The 20,941-nt window shown below is 41.0% G+C and overlaps 1 protein-coding gene across 1 annotated transcript; it reads left to right on the top strand.

Annotated features, from left to right (window-relative positions):
- Positions 1-4,899: 4,899 nt before the first annotated feature.
- LOC126234638 (uncharacterized) lies at positions 4,900-20,619 on the top strand. Its single transcript, XM_049943368.1, has 4 exons — positions 4,900-4,975; positions 10,743-10,952; positions 16,845-17,087; positions 20,519-20,619. Exons 1-3 carry the CDS (start codon positions 4,964-4,966, stop codon positions 17,070-17,072), a joined length of 450 nt encoding a protein of 149 aa, XP_049799325.1. The 5' UTR covers positions 4,900-4,963; the 3' UTR covers positions 17,073-17,087; positions 20,519-20,619.
- Positions 20,620-20,941: the final 322 nt, after the last annotated feature.

Below are 20,941 nucleotides of genomic sequence, written 5' to 3'. Positions count from 1 at the left end.
TGGAATACTCTCTTTCAAATTCTGAAGGTGGCAGGGGTAAAATACAGGGAGCGAAAGGCTATTTACAATTTGTACAGAAACCAGATGGCAGTTATAAGAGTCGAGGGGCATGAAAGGGTAGCAGTGGTTGGGAAAGGAGTGAGACAGGGTTGTAGCCTCTCCCCGATGTTATTCAATCTGTATATTGAGCAAGCAGTAAAGGAAACAAAAGAAAAATTCGGAGTAGGTATTAAAATTCATGGAGAAGAAGTAAAAACTTTGAGGTTCGCCGATGACATTGTAATTCTGTCAGAGACAGCAAAGGACTTGGAAGAGCAGTTGAACGGAATGGACAGTGTCTTGAAAGGAGGATATAAGATGAACATCAACAAAAGCAAAACGAGGATAATGGAATGTAGTCAAATTAAGTTGGGTGATGCTGAGGGAATTAGATTAGGAAATGAGACACTTAAAGTAGTAAAGGAGTTTTGCTATTTAGGGAGTAAAATAACCGATGATGGTCGAAGTAGAGAGGATATAAAATGTAGACTGGCAATGACAAGGAAAGCGTTTCTCAAGAAGAGAAATTTGTTAACATCGAGTATAGATTTAGGTGTCAGGAAGTCGTTTCTGAAAGTATTTGTATGGAGTGTAGCCATGTATGGAAGTGAGACATGGATGATAACTAGTTTGGACAAGAAGAGAATAGAAGCTTTCGAAATGTGGTGCTACAGAAGAATGCTGAAGATAAGGTGGGTAGATCACGTAACTAATGAGGAGGTATTGAATAGGATTGGAGAGAAGAGAAGTTTGTGGCACAACTTGACTAGAAGAAGGGATCGGTTGGTAGGACATGTTTTGAGGCATCAAGGGATCACAAATTTAGCATTGGAGGGCAGCGTGGAGGGTAAAAATCGTAGAGGGAGACCAAGAGATCAATACACTAAGCAGATTCAGAAGGATGTAGGTTGCAGTAGGTACTGGGAGATGAAGAAGCTTGAACAGGATAGAGTAGCATGGAGAGCTGCATCAAACCAGTCTCAGGACTGAAGACCACAACAACAACAACATATTCATAAGATTTTGTATCTACACATTTGCAACGCAAATTCTCGACCCGTGAAATTTTGTATATGAGACTGCCACTGTAGTGCTAACTGGTGTTGTAAATATTTCGGTAAGAAAGTTAGGTGACCACCTGCACGTTATGCGTCGTGGGCACCCAGCTGGGCGACAGTCGCCTGGAAAAAAGCCATTAGTGTGTGCCTTTCAGAGGCACAGGTGGTGAAAAAGAGAGGCCAATATCCTCGCTATTGACATTCCTTTGCAGAAAGCATCGCAAATATGACACGCTCAAACTTGAAAACATATGATTATACTGTGGAACTCTTAATTTATGATATTTACTAAAATGCCTAAAGAAACGATGAGAAACATTTCACGGCTATTGTCTTGCTAGTTGAGAGAAATGCCATATGGCTTGCTTTATGTATTTATTTACTCAATTTGTTTTTCTGGCTGCACTGCAGCATTGGTTAAAATAAAATTTATAGATGTAATAATATGAATATTTTCTGTCTACAGATCGAGTAAATAATAATTTTTTTCAAAAAAATGAGGGACCACAAAAAGACATTTACCTTCACAGGAACTGCATTCATAATTTTCTTTTCAAGTACTTGGTAATTTATTTTGTAGAATAAGTTGTGGTCCACCACTTTAATGACATAGATATTAAGATGTGAATAGACATTTCCCTTATCTGCATTGTTGTCTTTTCTGTAATATTTTTCTGCTTGAGCTTTGTCATGTTTAGATATAATTTATTGCATTTGCTGCTGCTGTTTGCCAGGCATAGTGCTACTAAATTTCACTTTACATTACTCTGTTACGCCAGTTTTACTACTGATTTATTTTTCTTGTTTGCTGCTCATTGCGTTATATTAGTTGTAATATTGCTGCTTCCTTGGCCAATTTGAATATTTTGTCATTGCTGTTTGTGTTAATTGTTTTGTACTGCTGCATTGCCTCGTTCCTTAGTTTAGCATCTGAGCTCAGTAGATTTAAGTTAGCTTAAGATGGGGTAGACTATATAAGAAACTAACTATGATGAATTGGAAGAAATGCATTGAGAAACTACACACAAAAAATACAGAAAGCAGGTATAGATAGAACTTTTTGGGAATAATGATGAACGAAGAGAGATCTCCAAGGCAAAAAAGGTTTTGTTCGCAAAATACTGCAGTACCAAATATTACACTGAAAACAAACCCTGTCCTTTCCCCCTGTGTTATTCTGCTATGTGTTTGTGTACTCTTGTATATTTGTGTTTTTCCTGTCTTTATGTGTTTAGCTAATAAGAGTTATGTTGTAGAATTTTTCTAATAGTATGTTATTTACTTTGTAAAGATGTTTAGACTTTATTTATTCAGTTTTGTTTTAATCCTCATGTGTGAAGTTGATGTTTCAAAAGTTATTCTGATCTTTTATGTATTCACTTATGTCATAATTCCTGTAACACTGATGTATATGTTTATTTCTATTCTTTTGTAAAGCTCCTATTACTACAAATGTTATCTGTATTGTTATGTTCTTTAATGATGTATTTTGTACCTTTGTAATTGTATTCTTATGATGTAAGTTTATAATAATATACACCAGTTCTTCAAATTAAGTTAGATTTCACTGCACACGTTTCTGTTTGTCATAGTAATGTACAATATGTGAGAAGTTTGGACTGTTAGTGTTTGCATGTGTGTTACTAATTCAGCAAGGGACTGGATAACAGCATTGCTGGTTCTAAGGACAATTCCAAAAACTTAGTGAGTGCACAAGTGGTGGTTTATGGACTTGCTATATTGTCTGTAAGACTCTTCAATGGTGATTGTGCACCTGCACAGTCACAACACATGGCTGCTGGCCATCTCTACAAGGACTACAGTGGGTCTGCGTCTTCGATGACCCACCAATACCATTATTTCTACTACAGTGGGTCTACACCTTTGATGATCCACCAATACCGTTATTTCTACAAGGACTGCAGTGGCTCTGCACCTCTGGTGGTCCACCAATACCGTAATCTCTACCAGGACTACAGTGGGTCTACTCTGTGATGACCTACCTACCAATATTCTTCAAAACTTCGACTGACTCTGCTGTGGGTTTGCTCTGTTGTGGCCCATTACCTGTCTGCATGTCAAGAGTCAGCACTGTCTTTCCGTTGGAAGGACAACACTACTTCTTCAAGACTGCATGGAAATCCACTACTTCCATGTGCATTTTCTTCTACTGCTCAGACTTTGAGAAAAACACTGCAATTTTACTGTGATAAATGATCAGGACTGTCTTTATGGACTGTGAGAAAATTTTAGCTTTTGACCAACATTGTATCAATAAGTGTGTGCATTTGATATCTTTGTTATTGCAATTATGAAAAATTTTATCAAATCATTATTGGCCACTGCCCAAAACAATTTGTAAAATTTTTTGTGGGGAGCATGGGGGCTATGTAAGTAGGCTGTTTATGTTTTCTTATTGGCAACGTTACGTAGCGCTCTGTATGAAAATCACTGGCTGTGCTGTGTGCAGTCTGTGGCTAGTTTGCATTGTTGTCTGCCATTGTAGTGTTGGGCAGCTGGATGTGAACAGCGCGTAGCGTTACGCAGTTGGAGGTGAGCCGCCAGGAGTGGTGGATGTGGGGAGAGAGATGGCGCAGTTTTGAAATTTGTAATACTGGATATCATGAACTGCTATATACATTATGACTTTTGAACACTATTGAGGTAAATACATTGTTTGTTCTCTATCAAAATTTTTCATTTGCTAACTATGCCTATCAGTAGTTAGTGCCTTCAGTAGTTTGAATCTTTTATTTAGCTGGCAGTAGTGGCGCTCGCTGTATTGCAGTAGTTCGAGTAACGAAGATTTCTGTGAGGTAACTGATTTGTGAAAGGTATAGGTTAATGTTAGTGAGGGCCATTCTTTTGTAGGGATTATTAAAGTCAGATTGCGTTGCGCTAAAAAATATTGTGTATCAGTTTAAACACAGTCATGTATAAATTGTTCCAAGGGGACGTTTCAATATGACCGATGGACTGCTGTCTGTTATTCAGTGATGGCTAAAGATCGCCAGTGTGGGAGATGCAGCTAGTTTCAGCATGAATAAGCCTTGTCTCCAGTGAATGCTCTATTGCCTTGATCTCTGACAGTTTCGGACACCGGTTTCCAATAGCATTTTTTTTTTCCTCCTGGAATCATCTAAAATGTTCATTGTTCCTCGGTACACAGGATTTAATAGAAATATAACGATAGCATCGAAATAACTGCCATACAGCAGCTATCGATATCTATTCCACAGGAGTTTCTGGTGATCAGTCGCGATCACTGACAACAAACATCATGAGTCTGTGGCGAGACGTGTTGCCTGTGTTTCATCAGAATGCTAAGTCATGTTTGCTGCTGAAGCGGTTTCCTCCTGGTAGGCACTGGCGCCCATGATTTCGATGCTCTGTAGCGGGAGGAGGAGGTGCAGATTATGGTTTAACATCCCTGTTTCCCTGATCTATAACGACGTCGAATGATGGTCACGTTAGATGATACAGGCCCCTATCCGCAGTTTATTCCTCAAGACACTGTCTGCGGCCCCTCGACGTTTGTCAGTGTCGTTTTGTGAAATGGTGTCAGGATGTAGATAGACAGTGATAACTGAACTGGTCCAAATATGTGGCTCGTTTTCGGACGTGTTACGGAGGACTACCTGCGACTCGCTGACGTGAGTACGCCCGGCCATTGACGCCGTGGGCGCGTCGGCCGGTGTGACGGGCGCTGGCGGACACGGTGAAGGTGCGGAGCGGGGCGGAGAAAGCTGGCGGCGCACGGCCGTCTGGCCGGCTATATAGGGCTGGCAGCGGGCTCCAGCCACCAGACGACAGTCGCTCCGCTCTCCGCCACCTGCACGCCAACCAGCAGCTTCCGACGCCACGCCATGGAGCCACAGGTGAGGCCAGCGACACACCGGCAGTACAACCAAACTCGCTCTCAGATTACACTTTCAGCCGCTGTGTTCTATAGTGGTGCCACACACACATACACACCCAAACGTTTTAAAATCATCTTTCTTTATACAAGGTGATCTGTTAGACTTGCACATTATTTGTATCGAAAACATTCTAAGATAACAAAACATGATTTTCTGGTTTTTGGAAATTTCAAGTGACGCAGAAGGGTACATAATTTTGTTGCTTGGCTAATATTTTTCACTATTGTACCAAACACTATGCTTTTTTTACCTTTACATCAATTTTACGATAATGAATCATCCTAAACTTGCACCACTATTAGTTCGTTAGCATTTCAAGATACGGAAACGAGGCTTTCGACAAATATTAGTACACAGTTCTTTCATTGACTTTTCGAATGCACAGAATTTTTGTTTACGAACCAAATATACACTGTAGTATCAATGTACATTTCTTTTATTTAATAGAATGATGCATGCATAGAATACGCACGGTTTCGACATGTAGTTGTCGTCTTAAGATTTCTTTAATCCGCAATAAAGGTTCGTACAGGTATGTTACACATACGCACATGAAACTTCCTGGCAGATTAAAACTGTGTGCTGGACTGAGACTTGAAGCAGGGACCTTTGCCTTTCGAGGGCAAGTTTTCTACCGTCGGTAGACAGGAAAATGTCTCTAGAGTCCAGTATCAGCAAGTGTCATATCAGGGCACACTCACTGCAGAGTGATAATTCCCTTCTGGGACCTACCAAGATACGTGCAAGAAGCATTTTAGTGCATTAAGCACATCTGAAGGTAGCAAATTCTTGCCTTTACCGGTAATATTGCTATTTTATAAATAATTAAGCAATAGTGACGCAGTAAATTACTGTACAAATATTTACAAACGTAGTATACTACCAGATCAAAATACGCCGACTTTTAAGGCGCGATGTCCTAATTAACTGGAATCGAGAAGCTCACGGAAACACTAGTACAGTAATATACCGCTTTTTATGTTGGTACTGAAGCTTTTCGCAAATATATTAGAGAGATGTGTTGAAATAGATATCAAAGGTAGCCGGAATCGTATTTTACGGTGTAAACACTGTCATGTTCGGCTTTAATGGGAAGATCAGCCATTTTATCAAGCCTTCCGACTGTTTTTCACAAAAGCTATTCACTTAAATGTGGCAAAGTTCAAATATTTTAAATAGTTTTCCTGAGCCCCTTCTGATACGCTACAAGTCAACACGTAGTTTCCGTTACATGAATCTAACACTGCCCTATACCCACATCATACAAAGCACAGTCAAGCACTGTAACACTATCGTTTAAAATATTTCGCATGCAATTAAAAATTTCATTTCCCTACGTTCAACCGTTAACGAAATGAAAGGAGTGCACGTTTTAGGTGAGTAATATTGTTTATAGAACTACGTTTCATTCAAGTTCCACATTATTCACATAATGAACAATCTAACTCACTGCGCGTCAAATAGTCAAAAACATTGTTTCTGTGCCAGAAGGACAATGTTCTGATGTGAACCACAATCGAAGATTGAGACTCGATGCATTTGATGATGTGGTATCAAGACTTGAAACGCATTGTATTGAATGCTGCATCAACTTGTGACTTACTTAAATTAACAGAACATAGTTTGTGTCAACATTTAAAAAAATCGGTGAAAATTTTATAGTTTTAACAACTATAGCTGTTTTTGCGACTTACCAGAACTTACAAATCTTTAACGTATTGCAGCACGTCAGCAACCGTATATGTATAGAAATAAACAAGACAGTTAGTCCTTATTTCTGGCCGGCGTAGCTTCGTCTACGTTCGCCTTAATGGTTTTAACTTTGACAGACATAACCTTATGATTATGCGTCTTTATTGTTTTAATTTTTAATCTGTGACATGGCCAGTGTTTGGCTCTCAAAATAATTTAATTTTTTGTTCTGAAGAAGATTCCATTACTGGAGTCGAAACCTAGGTAAACGAGTAAAAATTACCTTGCAACTGAAGGCTGTAAAAATTGTTTATTACTTACCAGAACATTGTAGTGGCTTTTCGCATCCTTGCTTTCAAAGTCCTCTAGCTTCCCAATCTTCCATCTGCAGAATCCTCTCTGACAAATCTATTCTTCCTCTTCCCATGATATTTTCGGGGTCTTCTTCTTGTTCTGTCATGTGGAATTATCATCTTAATCCATGTGTCCTCATCCGCATGACATACAGGCCCATACCATCTCTTTCGTTTCGCTTATATTGTGTCCACTACAGTAATGGCCTGGTTCATACTCTTACCTATGTCTTCATTTGATCCCGTAGTGTCAGCCTTCAGAAACATCTCCAAAATCTCATATCTGGTGACAATAAGCTCAACTTATATTTTTAGTTATTTCCCACGTTCCTGCTCAATACGTTGCGGTCTTTTCTGCAATTGTTTTGAATACCGTAACCTTCGTTTCTGACCTAATATGTGTGCTCCAGAAAACTCTATTTGGCTGCTTGTCTGCCTTGACCAATGTGGTCCTTAATTTAACTTTTACTGAACACATCTTCTTGTTGTGAGTCCTGAACAATTGAAGAATCCACAGACTTGACTTCGTACGCAGACGTACTGTAAGCGAAACATCTCACAATATTGTTCGTTATTCAGTGACCGTGACTACCACGATTGCTAGTGGAGGACATGGGGCTAGTTGTTGCTTAGATAGGCCTTGTCTCCAATGAATGCTATGATCTGTTGCCTCAGTGGATTATAGTTTCCTTGAACCCACTGAAATCTTCAGTGTTTTTCGGAGAGAAGTGAATTGGAGATGGAATCCAGCGTCCAAAACAGTCATCATCCGAGCGCATTCTTAGGAGACAATGCCTGTCTTCACAGCAGCTACCTCCATCGTCTCCACTGGCGATGATGGTAATCAGTCGCAATCACTGAATAACAACATCGCGAGACGTTCCGCCTACAGTCTGTCAGTGTTCAATGTCACGTTCGCTGTCTAAGCGGTAGCCTGATGGCAGGCGCTAGCACCTATACCTCCAGTACCCTGTAGCGCCGTTGGGATGACGTTTCCAGACAAAATGCAAGTTCCTCGAAGCTAGCACAACATTTCTGGGAAATAAATAATGAAATAATAATCAACCCGATACAGACAAAAAATTTCTTGGACACCTTGCACACTGGTTGCCTTGTTATTTTAAATAAATGGCTCTGAGCACTATGGGACTCAACTGCTGTGGTCATCAGTCCCCTAGAACTTAGAACTACTTAAACCTAACTAACCTAAGGACATCACACACATCCATGCCCGAGGCAGGATTCCAACCTGCGATCGTTGCAGTCGCACGGTTCCGGACTGCGCGCCTAGAACCACGAGACCACCGCGGCCGGCCTTTTAAATAAATCCATCCGATGACGACAATCAGTAAAAGTACTTGTTTTAAATTTTTTCTGTATTTGAATCGAAACCAACCACCTTTTATTATCTTGCTCTGCTGTAACAGAGCGACAATGGGACTAGTAAGTTTGTTGACTAGGCGTAGTTAAGAACTCCGAGGAAGCTGCTAAGGCACCCCAGCGTCTGCAGTGTCGAAACACGACCAGTCACCGTGTTTTCCGGATAGTTGGCGCGTCCGCTCGGCCACCGCACTCGTAAATCCTTCGAGAAATATTGCGCGCTATCGGAGGCGGCCGCGGGCGTCGCCGTAAATCTCTACGCAACCACTTGCTGCAGCCCGGCCTCGGAGATTCGTTCGCCTCAGGAATCGCGCGAGCACTAATTCCATTGCCGTGATGCGCTCCCGTGCAGCTGCCGGCGGATTTATTGCCCGCAGTGTGACCCGCGCAATCCTTCTTCCACTGGTTTTAGATTGTTTGAGACATGAGCAGCGTTCAAGGTGCTGTTCCGCAGCCATTTCCTGATAACGCTATAAAACAGGGCCTGTAATATGAAGAAAGGATGCCCTTATCGCATTATTGCCTCTGAGGGGCCATTATGAGAGTTCATCCGCTTGCTTGGAGGACTTTATTTATCGCCCACTGGTCTGCTGCTTGTTATCTTCCGCGTAAGCTGGCTCTACCCGCTACGCACTGCGCGGAGTATACGCTGCCTGCCTATATCGACTGCAAGTGCCGGAACTGACTGCTTCCCCAGACTTTTATGTTTGGAAGTTGGGGATTTTCTTCTTCTCACTCCTCTCCGAAATTTATAAACGATCGTTTCTGTTGGCAGAATGTACTGATCCCATCTTTGCATACAGTCTTCAGTCTTAACATTACTAGTAAAGATCTTCTTTATCTACAGAGAGTCTGCTGCGTACTGTCTAATATCAGAAATCCTACAAAATCCCTTCAGCAGTCTGAATTTTAAATTAGTTCATCGCTTCTCATTTGCAACCATCGCTGTAAAAGTGTACCTATTCAGCCATTTTACGTAAAAGATGTGAGGTATACAGGTACACAAATTTTTATCACTGATATCTTAATACGTACCCACTTCGTTGTGTTACTTGTTTTTTCTTTGTGTTTAACAATCTCCCCACAAACACGTGACGTAATTTACTATGTGATGTATTCTGCACTGTTGTAACTGCACAGCGTAGTGGGCAATGCCTATCAGTATAGACGATCCGTTATTCATCCTCATGTCCAGACGTGAGTACCTGACCTGCTGCCTTGGAGAAAATAAACATTAATGGTTTGCTTGTGTCACATATACTCCGCGGAACTAATCAACCTAAGAACATACTGCTCGTAATAGCTGTAACTATTAGGCTGACTATCGAGAAAATACTGATGAAATGTGGTTCAGTACACTTTCCTCAGTCATCAGTAGAAATATCAACATTTATACCCCTAAGACCTTGCATGTTCTTGTCTGTCTTCTGGGATATTTCTCCAGAAAAGAAACACAGTTCCCTCCCCTAGTCTTCAAAAGTAGGGAGGTTGTAGTCTACATCTAATGACCTTGTCATTGACAGAGTGCTCAAGGTTAAGTTTCCTTCCCTTCAGCAAAATTGTCCCAGAATGATCTTAATTTTTCTTTCCTTACATCATGGCCGATTTATCTAGTTGCACCAGATGAACAATAGAGGTCATTTCTGTTCACTACGTTCCTGAACAGGTTCGCCGAATAATACGACTATTTGCTCGTATATGATTTTTCGCCTTTAAAAATAACATCTTTTTCTTCTGGTGAAAGAAGTTTCCTATTCGTTTCTCATTTCAGTTCCACTAGCGAATGGGGAAAAACAGAAAATATTGGAGGGTGAATTATGAAAATTGAATGATATGAGGAAGTTCCTTGGAGAATCTATGACGAAAATAATATGTGGGAACTTCACTAAAGAAAGAAACATGAAGATAGGACATCACTAAATAGCACAGTTGTTACTAGAGAAGAAGACAGGTTGGACTATCTCCAACAAACTTTTGTGCTGAGTGCCACTCTGAGATTAAGAGGTCGGCACCGGAGAAGCTGTGGCATTCTGCATCAGTCTCCAGAAAACTGATGACAACCCCCTTCCAAAAATAAATAGGAAATAACAAAATGTTATTTGTGAGTCCCTTATTCTATGTAAAGTACTAAACGATGCTTCTGAAGAACAGAGTGACGTAAAATCCAAAACATCATTCACGTCGCGTGTCATAGGACCCTTTGGCGAGCTTAAAAGCGAGTACAAGGACCTCATTCCTGATCTGTGGTGTACACCACCCGCCGTGTTCAGACCTCAGACCAGGTTGTTGGCCTGTTGCAGACCTACCTGCTGGTGCTGGGCTGCACGCTGCTGAGCGCGACCCTCGCCTCGCCGCTGCCTGGCGTCCACGTGGAGGACCACGGGGAGGACTACGGCGGCTACGACGAGCACGTCAAGATCGTGAAGATCGCCGTGCCGCACCCGGTGCCGGTCCCCGTGCCTCACAATGTGCCCGTCGCCGTGCCGCAGCCCTACCCAGTCCACATCTCGGTAAGTCCCGACCACTGGCGGCCACCCGTTGGCTCCTGCTCTGCCGTGTCACTTTGCCAATTAGCACACCAAGGGTGCGGCTCTTACTATGAGTGGTTACTAATCGTGCTCTTTCCATAAAAGACAGCTACAAAGCACTTCAGGGAAGTTCACGTTATAAGAAAATTGACGTATCCATTCCGTAGTTCCCAATCGATGTCTGAATTTCCAGTCCATGTCTTCAGAACTTATCGACTCCACAACTTGCTTAACTTCTTCGATGCGGTCGACCTCGTTTTCTTTTCCACCTTGGAACTCCATCTATTACCTTGGAATTTTCCCCTGATGTTTCAGCAGATCAGTCGTCCTGACCCTTCTTCCTGTGAGCGTTTTCCGTACATATTCCATTCCTGGCCGATTCTGCTGAGAATCTATTCTTCTTTACCTTATCAGTCCATCTAATTTTCAACATTCTACTGTAGCATCTCAAACGCGTCGATTCTCTTCTGTTCCGCTTCACTACCATACAATGTGGTGCACCAAACGTACATTCTCAGGAATTTCTTCCTGAAATTAAGGCCTATATTTGATACTTCTCTTGGCCAGGAATGCACTTTTTGCCAGTCATCACTTTCACTGAAGATAGTCATATCATCAGTGAACGTTGTCATTGATATCCTTTCACCTTGAATTTCAATTCTACTCTTAGAACTTCCTCTTCTTTCCATCGTTGCTTCCTCGATGTATAGATTGAACCGTATAGCTTGTCGCAGCCCTTCGTTCTTGGTCTTCCAGTCTTATTGCTCCATCTTCGCTCCTGTATATATCGTATATAACACGCCTGTCCCTGTAGATTACCGCTATTTATCTCAGAATTTCGAATATCTTGCACCATGTTACAATGTCGTACCCCTTTTCAGCGTCGACAAATCCTATGAGTGTATCTTGATTATTATTCAGTCTTGCTTCCATTATCTACTGCAATGTGAGAACTGCTTCTCTCGTGCCTTTACCTCCAATATTATCTTTGTATATGACGTTAGCCTCTTGCTTTCAGTAGCTTCCTTTATGTTCAATTACTTTCTCATGATTTTTCAGGCATTTAATTTCTAATTTAGTCTAACTTTTTCAGTCTAGCACTTCGTCACCAGTAATAAATTTTCATTGTCAGCAGCTGATGATTTTCTCTCTTTTTTTTTTTTTAAGTCACTAACTTCTGACCCCTACATAGGGCGACTCAAAAGGCTGCGCACGAATTGGAACAGCAAATACTCAGTGGATATACAACAAATTTAGAATGGGAAAATGTGGTCTTTGAATGAGCCGAGTCTGTGAAATCTTTAAAACAGACTATCAGGAACGACAAAAGCAGTGCATATGCTCCTTACGTTCAGCGAAGATAATGTACTGTATATTCAATAATGTTTCATATTACAGGAGGTGTTGAAATTAGCAACCACACGTTCAATACAGGTAGAACGATTTCATAAAAAATTGGGGCTCTGTCAAATACCCCAGGCATCACGTGAGTCACATATAACACAGCAAATATCCTGCCGAGAAGGAACTGGTGTCATGTTCACGATGCTTCTGATATTTCCCCGCCGTAAAGAATCAGAAAACTGAGTCTTCCGATCCAACATCTGGCATGCGTGTCGGGCTCACAGAACTGTATAGGTACTTGGTCTAGATGCTTCCACTTCCGGCAGGGCATGCTGGGTATATCCTCTAAAAATTCAGAAAGAACTTATTCGATGAAGACCTTGTATTAATTGTGCTTGTTCTTCCTGACAGTCCAGAGCCTTCTCTGACTAAGGATTATTTCCAAGACCAAAAGTTCCTAATTCAAAGTCTTTATATTTCAATGCATCTATCAGTTCTTCATTTTGTGCTCACCTTTTTGAATAACCCTGTAAAATATGTTTTTTACTGTTGTTTTTCATTATGTTTTTGTCTTATTACTCCAAAAGATTGAGTCTAACTGTCGGATAACGGATTTCCATTGTCCAGTCTTGTATTTAATACCTTAAACACTCGTTTCCATTAGCACACTCCTACACATTTAAAAAAACATCAACAGTTAATACTAAAATGCCCAGGATCTCCATTATTATTCTGTACATCAGTACCCACTATCATAGTCCCACAGTTATGTTCGTAAATTTTTACCGATACTTGGCAGAACTTTCAGAATCATGCTTGTAATCGACTGTTAAAGTGGCTTAAAAAGAAACAACATCACCAAACAAGAGCAGATACAATATATTCTGACAGCTAGGCTGCTGAATTGGGACCAGAAGCGAGGATTTGCGAACAGTGCTGTTACTAGCATCGAGGAACGACCCACAAATCACACCCACACCTTCAGTTACCGTCCATCACAGACCCTTTATTGCCTACGGTGCTGGATAACTGCTGTTGAGAGATAATGTTAGCAAATTGTTTTGCCAAAACCTTAGTATGAGTTGAAGCACTCAAAAGTAGGACTTGTGTCGTTCCTGGGTAGTTCAGCTCATAAGACAGTCCCGCGGGAGACGAGCTTCCGCATTGAGCTTCCCGTGTGGCTCCTGTTTCATACTGGGAAGTTTATAGAAAGCGCACGCTCACTAGTGAAAGGCTCATTCTGGAAGTGCTGACAAGGCCCAAAAACCACAAACTTTAAACTCCCGCGCGTGAATTTTTCACCTATCCCTCGTATCTGATACCAACGACGTTTGCCACATTTGGTGCTTCAGTGACTCATATGAAAGTAATTATCATTCTAACAGGCTAGATACTGCAGAACACTCGTTGAAATGTTATAAGAGACATAAATGTTTAATAAAGGCAGCCATTCTATTTTAATTGCTACTTCAGTGCTGTTTATCATGTGGATAATAATACTTGGAAAATATTTATAGGTATCCGTATGACAAACACAAAGGCAAAAATGGTTTGCTCGCATTATAAAATTTCAAAGCACGTCCAACTAAAATGCGCATATAAGTAGCAATTAATGAGGGAGCATCTGCCTACACGACCTAGAAAGTACAATCAAGTTGAGGGTGGAATTTCAGAATCTGCCTTACAGAGAGTAAGATTTGTTAACTCCTTGTCAATTCACTCTTTATAAAACTTCTTTCAAATCACTAGAGGCAGAGCACATTTGCGTCATCTTTCTATACTAATCTAGACTATGATGTACCGTGCAATCTTCCATTTCGTCCTTAAAATACTGCGGAATCTGTTTTAAAATCTTGTGTCTCTTGCTTGCAAAAACATAAATCCTCTCTGTCCACGATAACGATGAAGAGCCTTACTTCATTACAGTTGATCGTATATATGTATTTCTGGACATTTGTGCAAACGTTAGTCAGCTTTTCTACCAAGAGATATATGGGTACTGGCAACCTTACGAAAAGGTTAAGTAGTCGTTGGTTCTGTATCAGGCATCTCGGAAGTAATTTTACAAATTGTATCCCCACAATAGCATAACGATACTTACTAACAGGACAAAAGCAATAATTATATCAGTAAAATCATGCCTCTTTCACAGAAATCCTCCCAAAGACGTGAGATGATTGTAAATAGTGAACACGATTTCTATCGTTATTTATCTTTACCAGTAGGAAGGACATGTTCCTGTACTGGTTTCTGCTTGCATTAGTTAGCTCCTGAACGACTGTATCCACGACAAGAAGCATACGTACCGTGCTGCACTAGTTGTAATATCTCATTCGTCTGCTATAAGTTAAATAAAAGAAAATTCAAACCAAAGTTTCGTAAGATCGTTTCTAAAATATTCATTATTAAGAACAGTCACATATATTTTTAGAATTTCACTGATCGTGCTGTGTATAATAGACCCTGTCTTCCAAGTTTGTGATTTATCACTTTTTTGGTACTTTTCACTTACCCAGTAACTAAGAACGTGCTCTCCTGACATAAGACGAATTACTAAAACATATAACTACGGTAACATAAAAGTCATAGGTTCCTTAAATAAATGTGTATTTTATACCACTTAGCTCTGAGAAGCTCATGACTAGGTGTTGCTGCATACAGTAAACTGTTTCTCGACAAGAATGTTTATCTTTAGTTGAGTTATGATTTCAGAAATGATAACAAAATGTATTTACCAGTTTACTAGTTGTGCTAAATTTCCTTACATTTTGGAGTTTCAATAAATAAATCAGCTATTCATACATGCTAAATTGTAGCCGTCGAATAATAGGTACTAAATTCAACCTATTACATTTCACAACTACGAGAGAAGTTTTCGTGACATAGACGAATCATAGTTGAAAAGTAATCAAGCAACAACCACTACTGCTTTCCTTAACTTATGAAGCTTTCTTATTTGATAAGTAAAGCTCATGTTTGTAATGATAAGGAAAGTGTGCAACTACTTATCTACGTTGTTAAGGGGAATAATTAAATCAACAGGTTTACTAGACTGGAAATACACTGCCAACGTTTCAAGCTCTAACCAATTCACCAAAAGCAAAAACAAAAGAAGCAAAGAAAAATAGTGGGGTTATTTGTCGGTTTATACGTTAGAGTATGCCGCCAAGAACGTGAAACATTTTATTATGGACGGTAGTCACATATACGTAAGTGACATTTTTTAACAATTAGACTTATAAATGAATGGTTGGCCCTTTGTTGTTACTGTTGTCTTCAGTGCGAAGACTGATAGGAACCCAACTCTCCACGTTAGTCTGTCCTATGAAGACCTCTGTATTTCTGCGTAATTACTGTCTGTTTGTTTAACTGATGACGGTATATTATTAGATTGCATAATAAAATAGTGGAAAAACTCATCCGTGAGCCCTAGACTACATTGAGTAGTGTTCTTCAGGCGACACGCATAAAGGATAGAACAAAGTTTCCGCATAGTTTCTCAAAGAAAAGCAACAGTTTCAAAATTTACACACTTCATATCATTAATATTATTAATTATTGGGACAATGTATTTTTAAAATTGTCACATGATTGCGGAGAAACACAGAGAGAGAGAGACAGAGAGAGAGAGAGAGATGGAGAAATGCGGAGAGGATGGTGTGGTATGCAAGCTCTAAAACACTTTACGCGAGGAGACAGGGATGTGAATTGTCCATTTACACTACCAATTATCAAATTAATAGGCACTAGCTAGTAGCTCCATAACGCTGTCTGATATACATATCACTTTATAAATACTCAGCCAGGACCTTGCTTGCCACTCACGTTTCCACTGTGCGTCCTGGTCCAATCCTGTGTATAGCATTTGGACTCCCATTTCATATGCTGGTCTTGTAGATTTGAGGCGTTTGCTTTCACTGCCCAGGAAACGCCTCAAATCTAGAAGACCAGCATATGAAATGGAAGTCCAAGTGCTATCCACAGCATTCGACCAGGACGCAGAGTGGAAACGTGAGTGGCAAGCTACAAGAACCCGAAACCACGAACTTGTAGACAATCCAACAGTTCCAGTTTCAGGCTTCCACCAACCAAGGGAGGTGTGGGTGCAGTTAAACAGGTGCAAATACAACATGCACAAGTGGGGCTTTTCAAGTGACAGTGTGTGTGACTGTGGTGACACCCAAACAATGAGCCACATTGAGAATGACTGTCCAATCAGACGCTTCCCTGGTGGCATTGACAAGCTCCATCAAGCATCCCACGAGGCACTCCACTGGATCGAGTCCATCCACATGGTGGAGGCGCAGTCCAAATTTTCCAGTCATATGAGACAATGCACCGAACAAAGCTCCTAAGAAGCAAAGTTAACTCTTATATCTACAGTGATGTGCTGGCGATTGCGTACCATAACTGTATTCTTCTTATTATTAGATATCGTGTTCTCTTTCAAGCAAATCCGTATTAAGGATACGTGCTCGTGGAACTGCTGTTGTCTCTCGATCCACGGCTAACCACACGTTCCGCCGGCAGGTCCCGGAGCGCATCGAGGTGCCGGTGGTGCGCACGGTGCATGTTCCGGTGGAGAAGCCAGTGCCCATCCCGGTGGAGAAGATCGTGCCTGTTCCCGTGGAGCAGCCGGTGCCCATCCACGTCGAGAAGCCGGTACCCGTGCCCGTGCACAAGCCCTACCCCGTCAAGGTGCCCGTCGTCAAGACCATACACCACTACATCAAGACCGGCGGCCACAGCAAGTGGTGAGAGGCACGCGGCCAGGTAAGCAACATGCTTCTTACACTGTCTATTTAGTAGTCTATTTCTGGTGTTTGAGAACGTTCCTGTTGTTCACACATTCTCATGCAGGTTTAATGAAACTACTACGACAATCATACCGGTTGTTGGTAAATGTCGGTTGTTGTTGTTGTGGTCTTCAGTCCTGAGTCTGGTTTGATGCAGCTCTCCATACTACTCCATACTGTGCAAGCTTCTTCGTCTCCCAGTACCTACTACAACCTACATCCTTCTGAATCTGCTTAGTGTATTCAGCTCTTGGTCTCCCTCTACTATTTCTATCCTCCACCCTGCCCTCCAGTACTAAATTGGTGATCCCTTGATGCCTCAGAACATGTCCTACCAACAGACCCCTTCTTCTAGTCAAGTTGTGCCACAAGCTCCTCTTCTCCCCAATGCTATTCAATACCTCCTCATTAGTTATGTGATCTACCCATCTAATCTTCAGCATTCTTCTGTATCACCACATTTCGAAAGCTTCTATTCTCTTCTTGTCTAAACTATTTATCGTCCACGTTTCACTTCCATACATGGCTACACTCCATACAAATACTTTCAGAAACGACTTCCTGACATTTAAATCTATACTCGATGTTAACAAATTTTCCTTCTTCAGAAACGCTTTCCTTCCCATTACCAGTCTACATTTTATATCCTCTCTACTTCGACCATCATCAGTTATTTTTCTCCCCAAATAGAAAAACTCCTTTACTACTTTAAGTGTCTCATTTCCTAATCTAATTCCCTCAGCATCGCCCGACTTAATTCGACTACATTCCATTATCCTCGTTTTGGTTTTGTTGATGTTCATCTTATACCTTCCTTTCAAGACACTGTCCATTCCGTTCAACTGCTCTTCCAAGTCCTTTGCTGTCTCTGACAGAATTACAATGTCATCGGCGAACCTCAAAGTTTTTATTTCTTCTCCATGGATTTTAATACCTACTCCGAACTAAATGTCGGTAGATTTACGTAAATGAATTGCTATACGCTATTTACTCTGTTTATAATTAATTTACCATTGACTACTTTATCATTCCTGTTCTAAGTTTCTGTACAGTAATTTTCAATAAGAATGCGTAGCACAGCAGTTACTAAATTCCTTTCTTATAACTTCTACTTTCATATGCAGGTCCTCTGTGACAAACACTATTTTATTTAGCCTCTGTATTTCTAAGTACAGCTCCATAGCCGAGGCCTGCACCGTAGTTCAGCCTGTTCGTTCAGGTGACTGGCCACACTCCGTAACCTGAAACTGACCGAAGTTCACAACGATGAAATTTGAAAACGCGACAAACAGCTCGAAACTGAGAAGCCGAAACAATCTGTTCAGCGACAAGGGTCACCATGCAGAGAACCTAGAATCGACTCCCAGGGATTTTTCCTTGGTGGGAGGGCTAGAAAGTGGTCCACTGAGCCTCGTGACGCCAATTGGAAAGCTGCTAGACCGAGTAGCAGTTGCTCCGGATCTGCTAATCCGACAAAGGTCGGGAAAGCGGTGTAAAGACCACATGAACCACCATACCGGATCCAAATGTCGCGACTGACTGATGTATAGCACAGCGCTCTGTCGGGCACGTCTGGCCCGTCCGTGGCCAGAACGGCGGAGCATGATTTTCAAAGCGAAATTTTATGTGTCCGCTCGATACAGAACTCTATTAGTGTTCTTTTTATTAGAAAATATTAACAGGGCATTAAAAGATGAAGAATAACTAACTCACACACAATCGCCTTGGTCCGTGCTGACTATACCGCCATGCAGCAACGCTGCGCAGTCGCAATTGGAATATGTTGTAATGTCCCTTTTAATACAAATATCGCATTGGTTTAATGTGGGACCGCTTTAGCGAATGGGCACGTAAAACTCCACTTAACAGTTAATTTCGTTTGTACAGGGAAACATACCGACACTTTCAGTCGACATACGGCCCCACGTGAAAGCATGCCGAGCAATGTTTGCTGGGCTGACTTCAGATATAAGTTTTAAAAATGACATTCCTAATATCTGTCGAAACACAAGAGAAAATGCCCCTGACGCCTCTTAGGCACGACACTCTGTAAATGCTGTATAAACAGGTCTACAAGTTTTTCGGTGTACTGCATTCGTAGTTACCTCCAGTTACCTCTGTAAGGTGCTCCAATAAAATCAACAACCAGTCATTTATGAACCATTAGCCAAACAAGCTTCGACCGAGTTGTATGTACTTGGTGAGTAGAAAACGTGCAACTCACACACATTGGAAATATTCACAGTTCCAAGAACCCTCCCGGGAGAGAATGGATAAATTTTTGGCTCACTAGAGTGAGCACTCTCCAGCTTGTGGACGTAGAAATGACGTGATTGTTGAGTGAAGGGATAGAAAGAGGAGGCAATCTATTGTAAACTACTACTGACAAAGACTAAAACATCATGGTCCTTTTTTTGTTGGTGTACGTCACTAATACCAACAGAAGTACTGTCTAATTGAACAGTCTTTATTACGACAAATCGAATAATAGAAACTCTGTTGCAAGTAGTAACTTTCATTACACATAGTGTATGTTTCTGTCCATTCAGGCCTTAGTAACTGCTCTTGGCGTATAGCGTAGCTCAAATTTCATTTCTATTTTTTCGTGTCAGTTTCGACCCAGCGCTATAGTGCAGTGGACTCGCATTCGTCAGAACGTCAATTCAAATTCCTGACCCACTTGATTTATGTTCCGTGATTTTCCTTAATCGATTATGGTATATGCCATGATGGTTCCTCCGAATAGAATACGAGCAATTGTCTTCCACATCCTCCGCCAAACCGAGTTTGTGTTCTGGTCTTAATGACTTCGTCGTCGACTGGACGCTAAACCCTAATCTTTCCTCCTCCTGTCCCACTGTTACCAGCAGAAATATTTAGTTCTCGTCTCTAGCCTAGAGACTTGTACGTCAAAGCGAGTTTCACTTTCATAAAACAATCGGGAAAAAACGGTTGTAGCTGTTGTTTGATGTTCATTTCAACTTCTGGTACATTATTTGCTTAAATAATGGCCCTTCGGGACGCATACATCAACACGGAAGACTGCCACTCCAGACCGCTTCGGCTCGTTTTGTGGCAACCGTGCATGTAAATGTTGCGCTTCATGCCACAAGAGATGGTCACCCTGCTCGAAACCATTTTGGTAGAACATAATCAGCAAAACGTAACTGTTAACTGTCTCTAAAAATATTCATGCTGCTGTATGGTTCTTACATGTCATATGATGGTAGAATGTCAAATCCTTATTCTTTAGCACAATAATATACACTGATCTTTGTTTCATAATTTCATGGTCTGATGGGTACGAATGTCTCTAAGATATGAGGTGAAAGAATAATATGATGTACCTATAGAAACACCTTTTTGACTCTACAACCTCGACTCATGGCAGTTTTATTTCTGTTACAGGTACCAAAAGAACTGACATCGTGAACCGGGAGACGATTCATTGACTGCTCATCTCACACGTTTTCCTTAGCACATCCCTACACTCAGTATTTCTTGTTGTGTACAGTTTTTGTTAAGTCTTTTAAATCTTTTGTAATAAAATATTGAAAAACACGTTCCTGTGTTTACTTTATAGCTAAATATATTCATAATATATTTCATTGCGGAAATAGCTTCGGTAAAACATTGACTCGTATTCACATTCCATAAGATTTGAGCGGGATTAATTTGGTTTCCCTTGTTTTTAAAATGTGTTCTGCAATAATGTCAGGTACACTGCCACCGAAAACTCTGGTTGGATAATGCTTGTACAACACCTGTCTTGTCGAGTACACGCCTCCACACCCACCAATTAAAATACAAAATGTTAGTGAAAAAAACACT

Source organism: Schistocerca nitens, chromosome 2, assembly GCF_023898315.1.
Source record: "Schistocerca nitens isolate TAMUIC-IGC-003100 chromosome 2, iqSchNite1.1, whole genome shotgun sequence".
In the NCBI taxonomy this organism is placed as follows: Eukaryota; Metazoa; Arthropoda; class Insecta; order Orthoptera; family Acrididae; genus Schistocerca; species Schistocerca nitens.
This window is presented reverse-complemented; position numbering and strand designations above follow the sequence as displayed.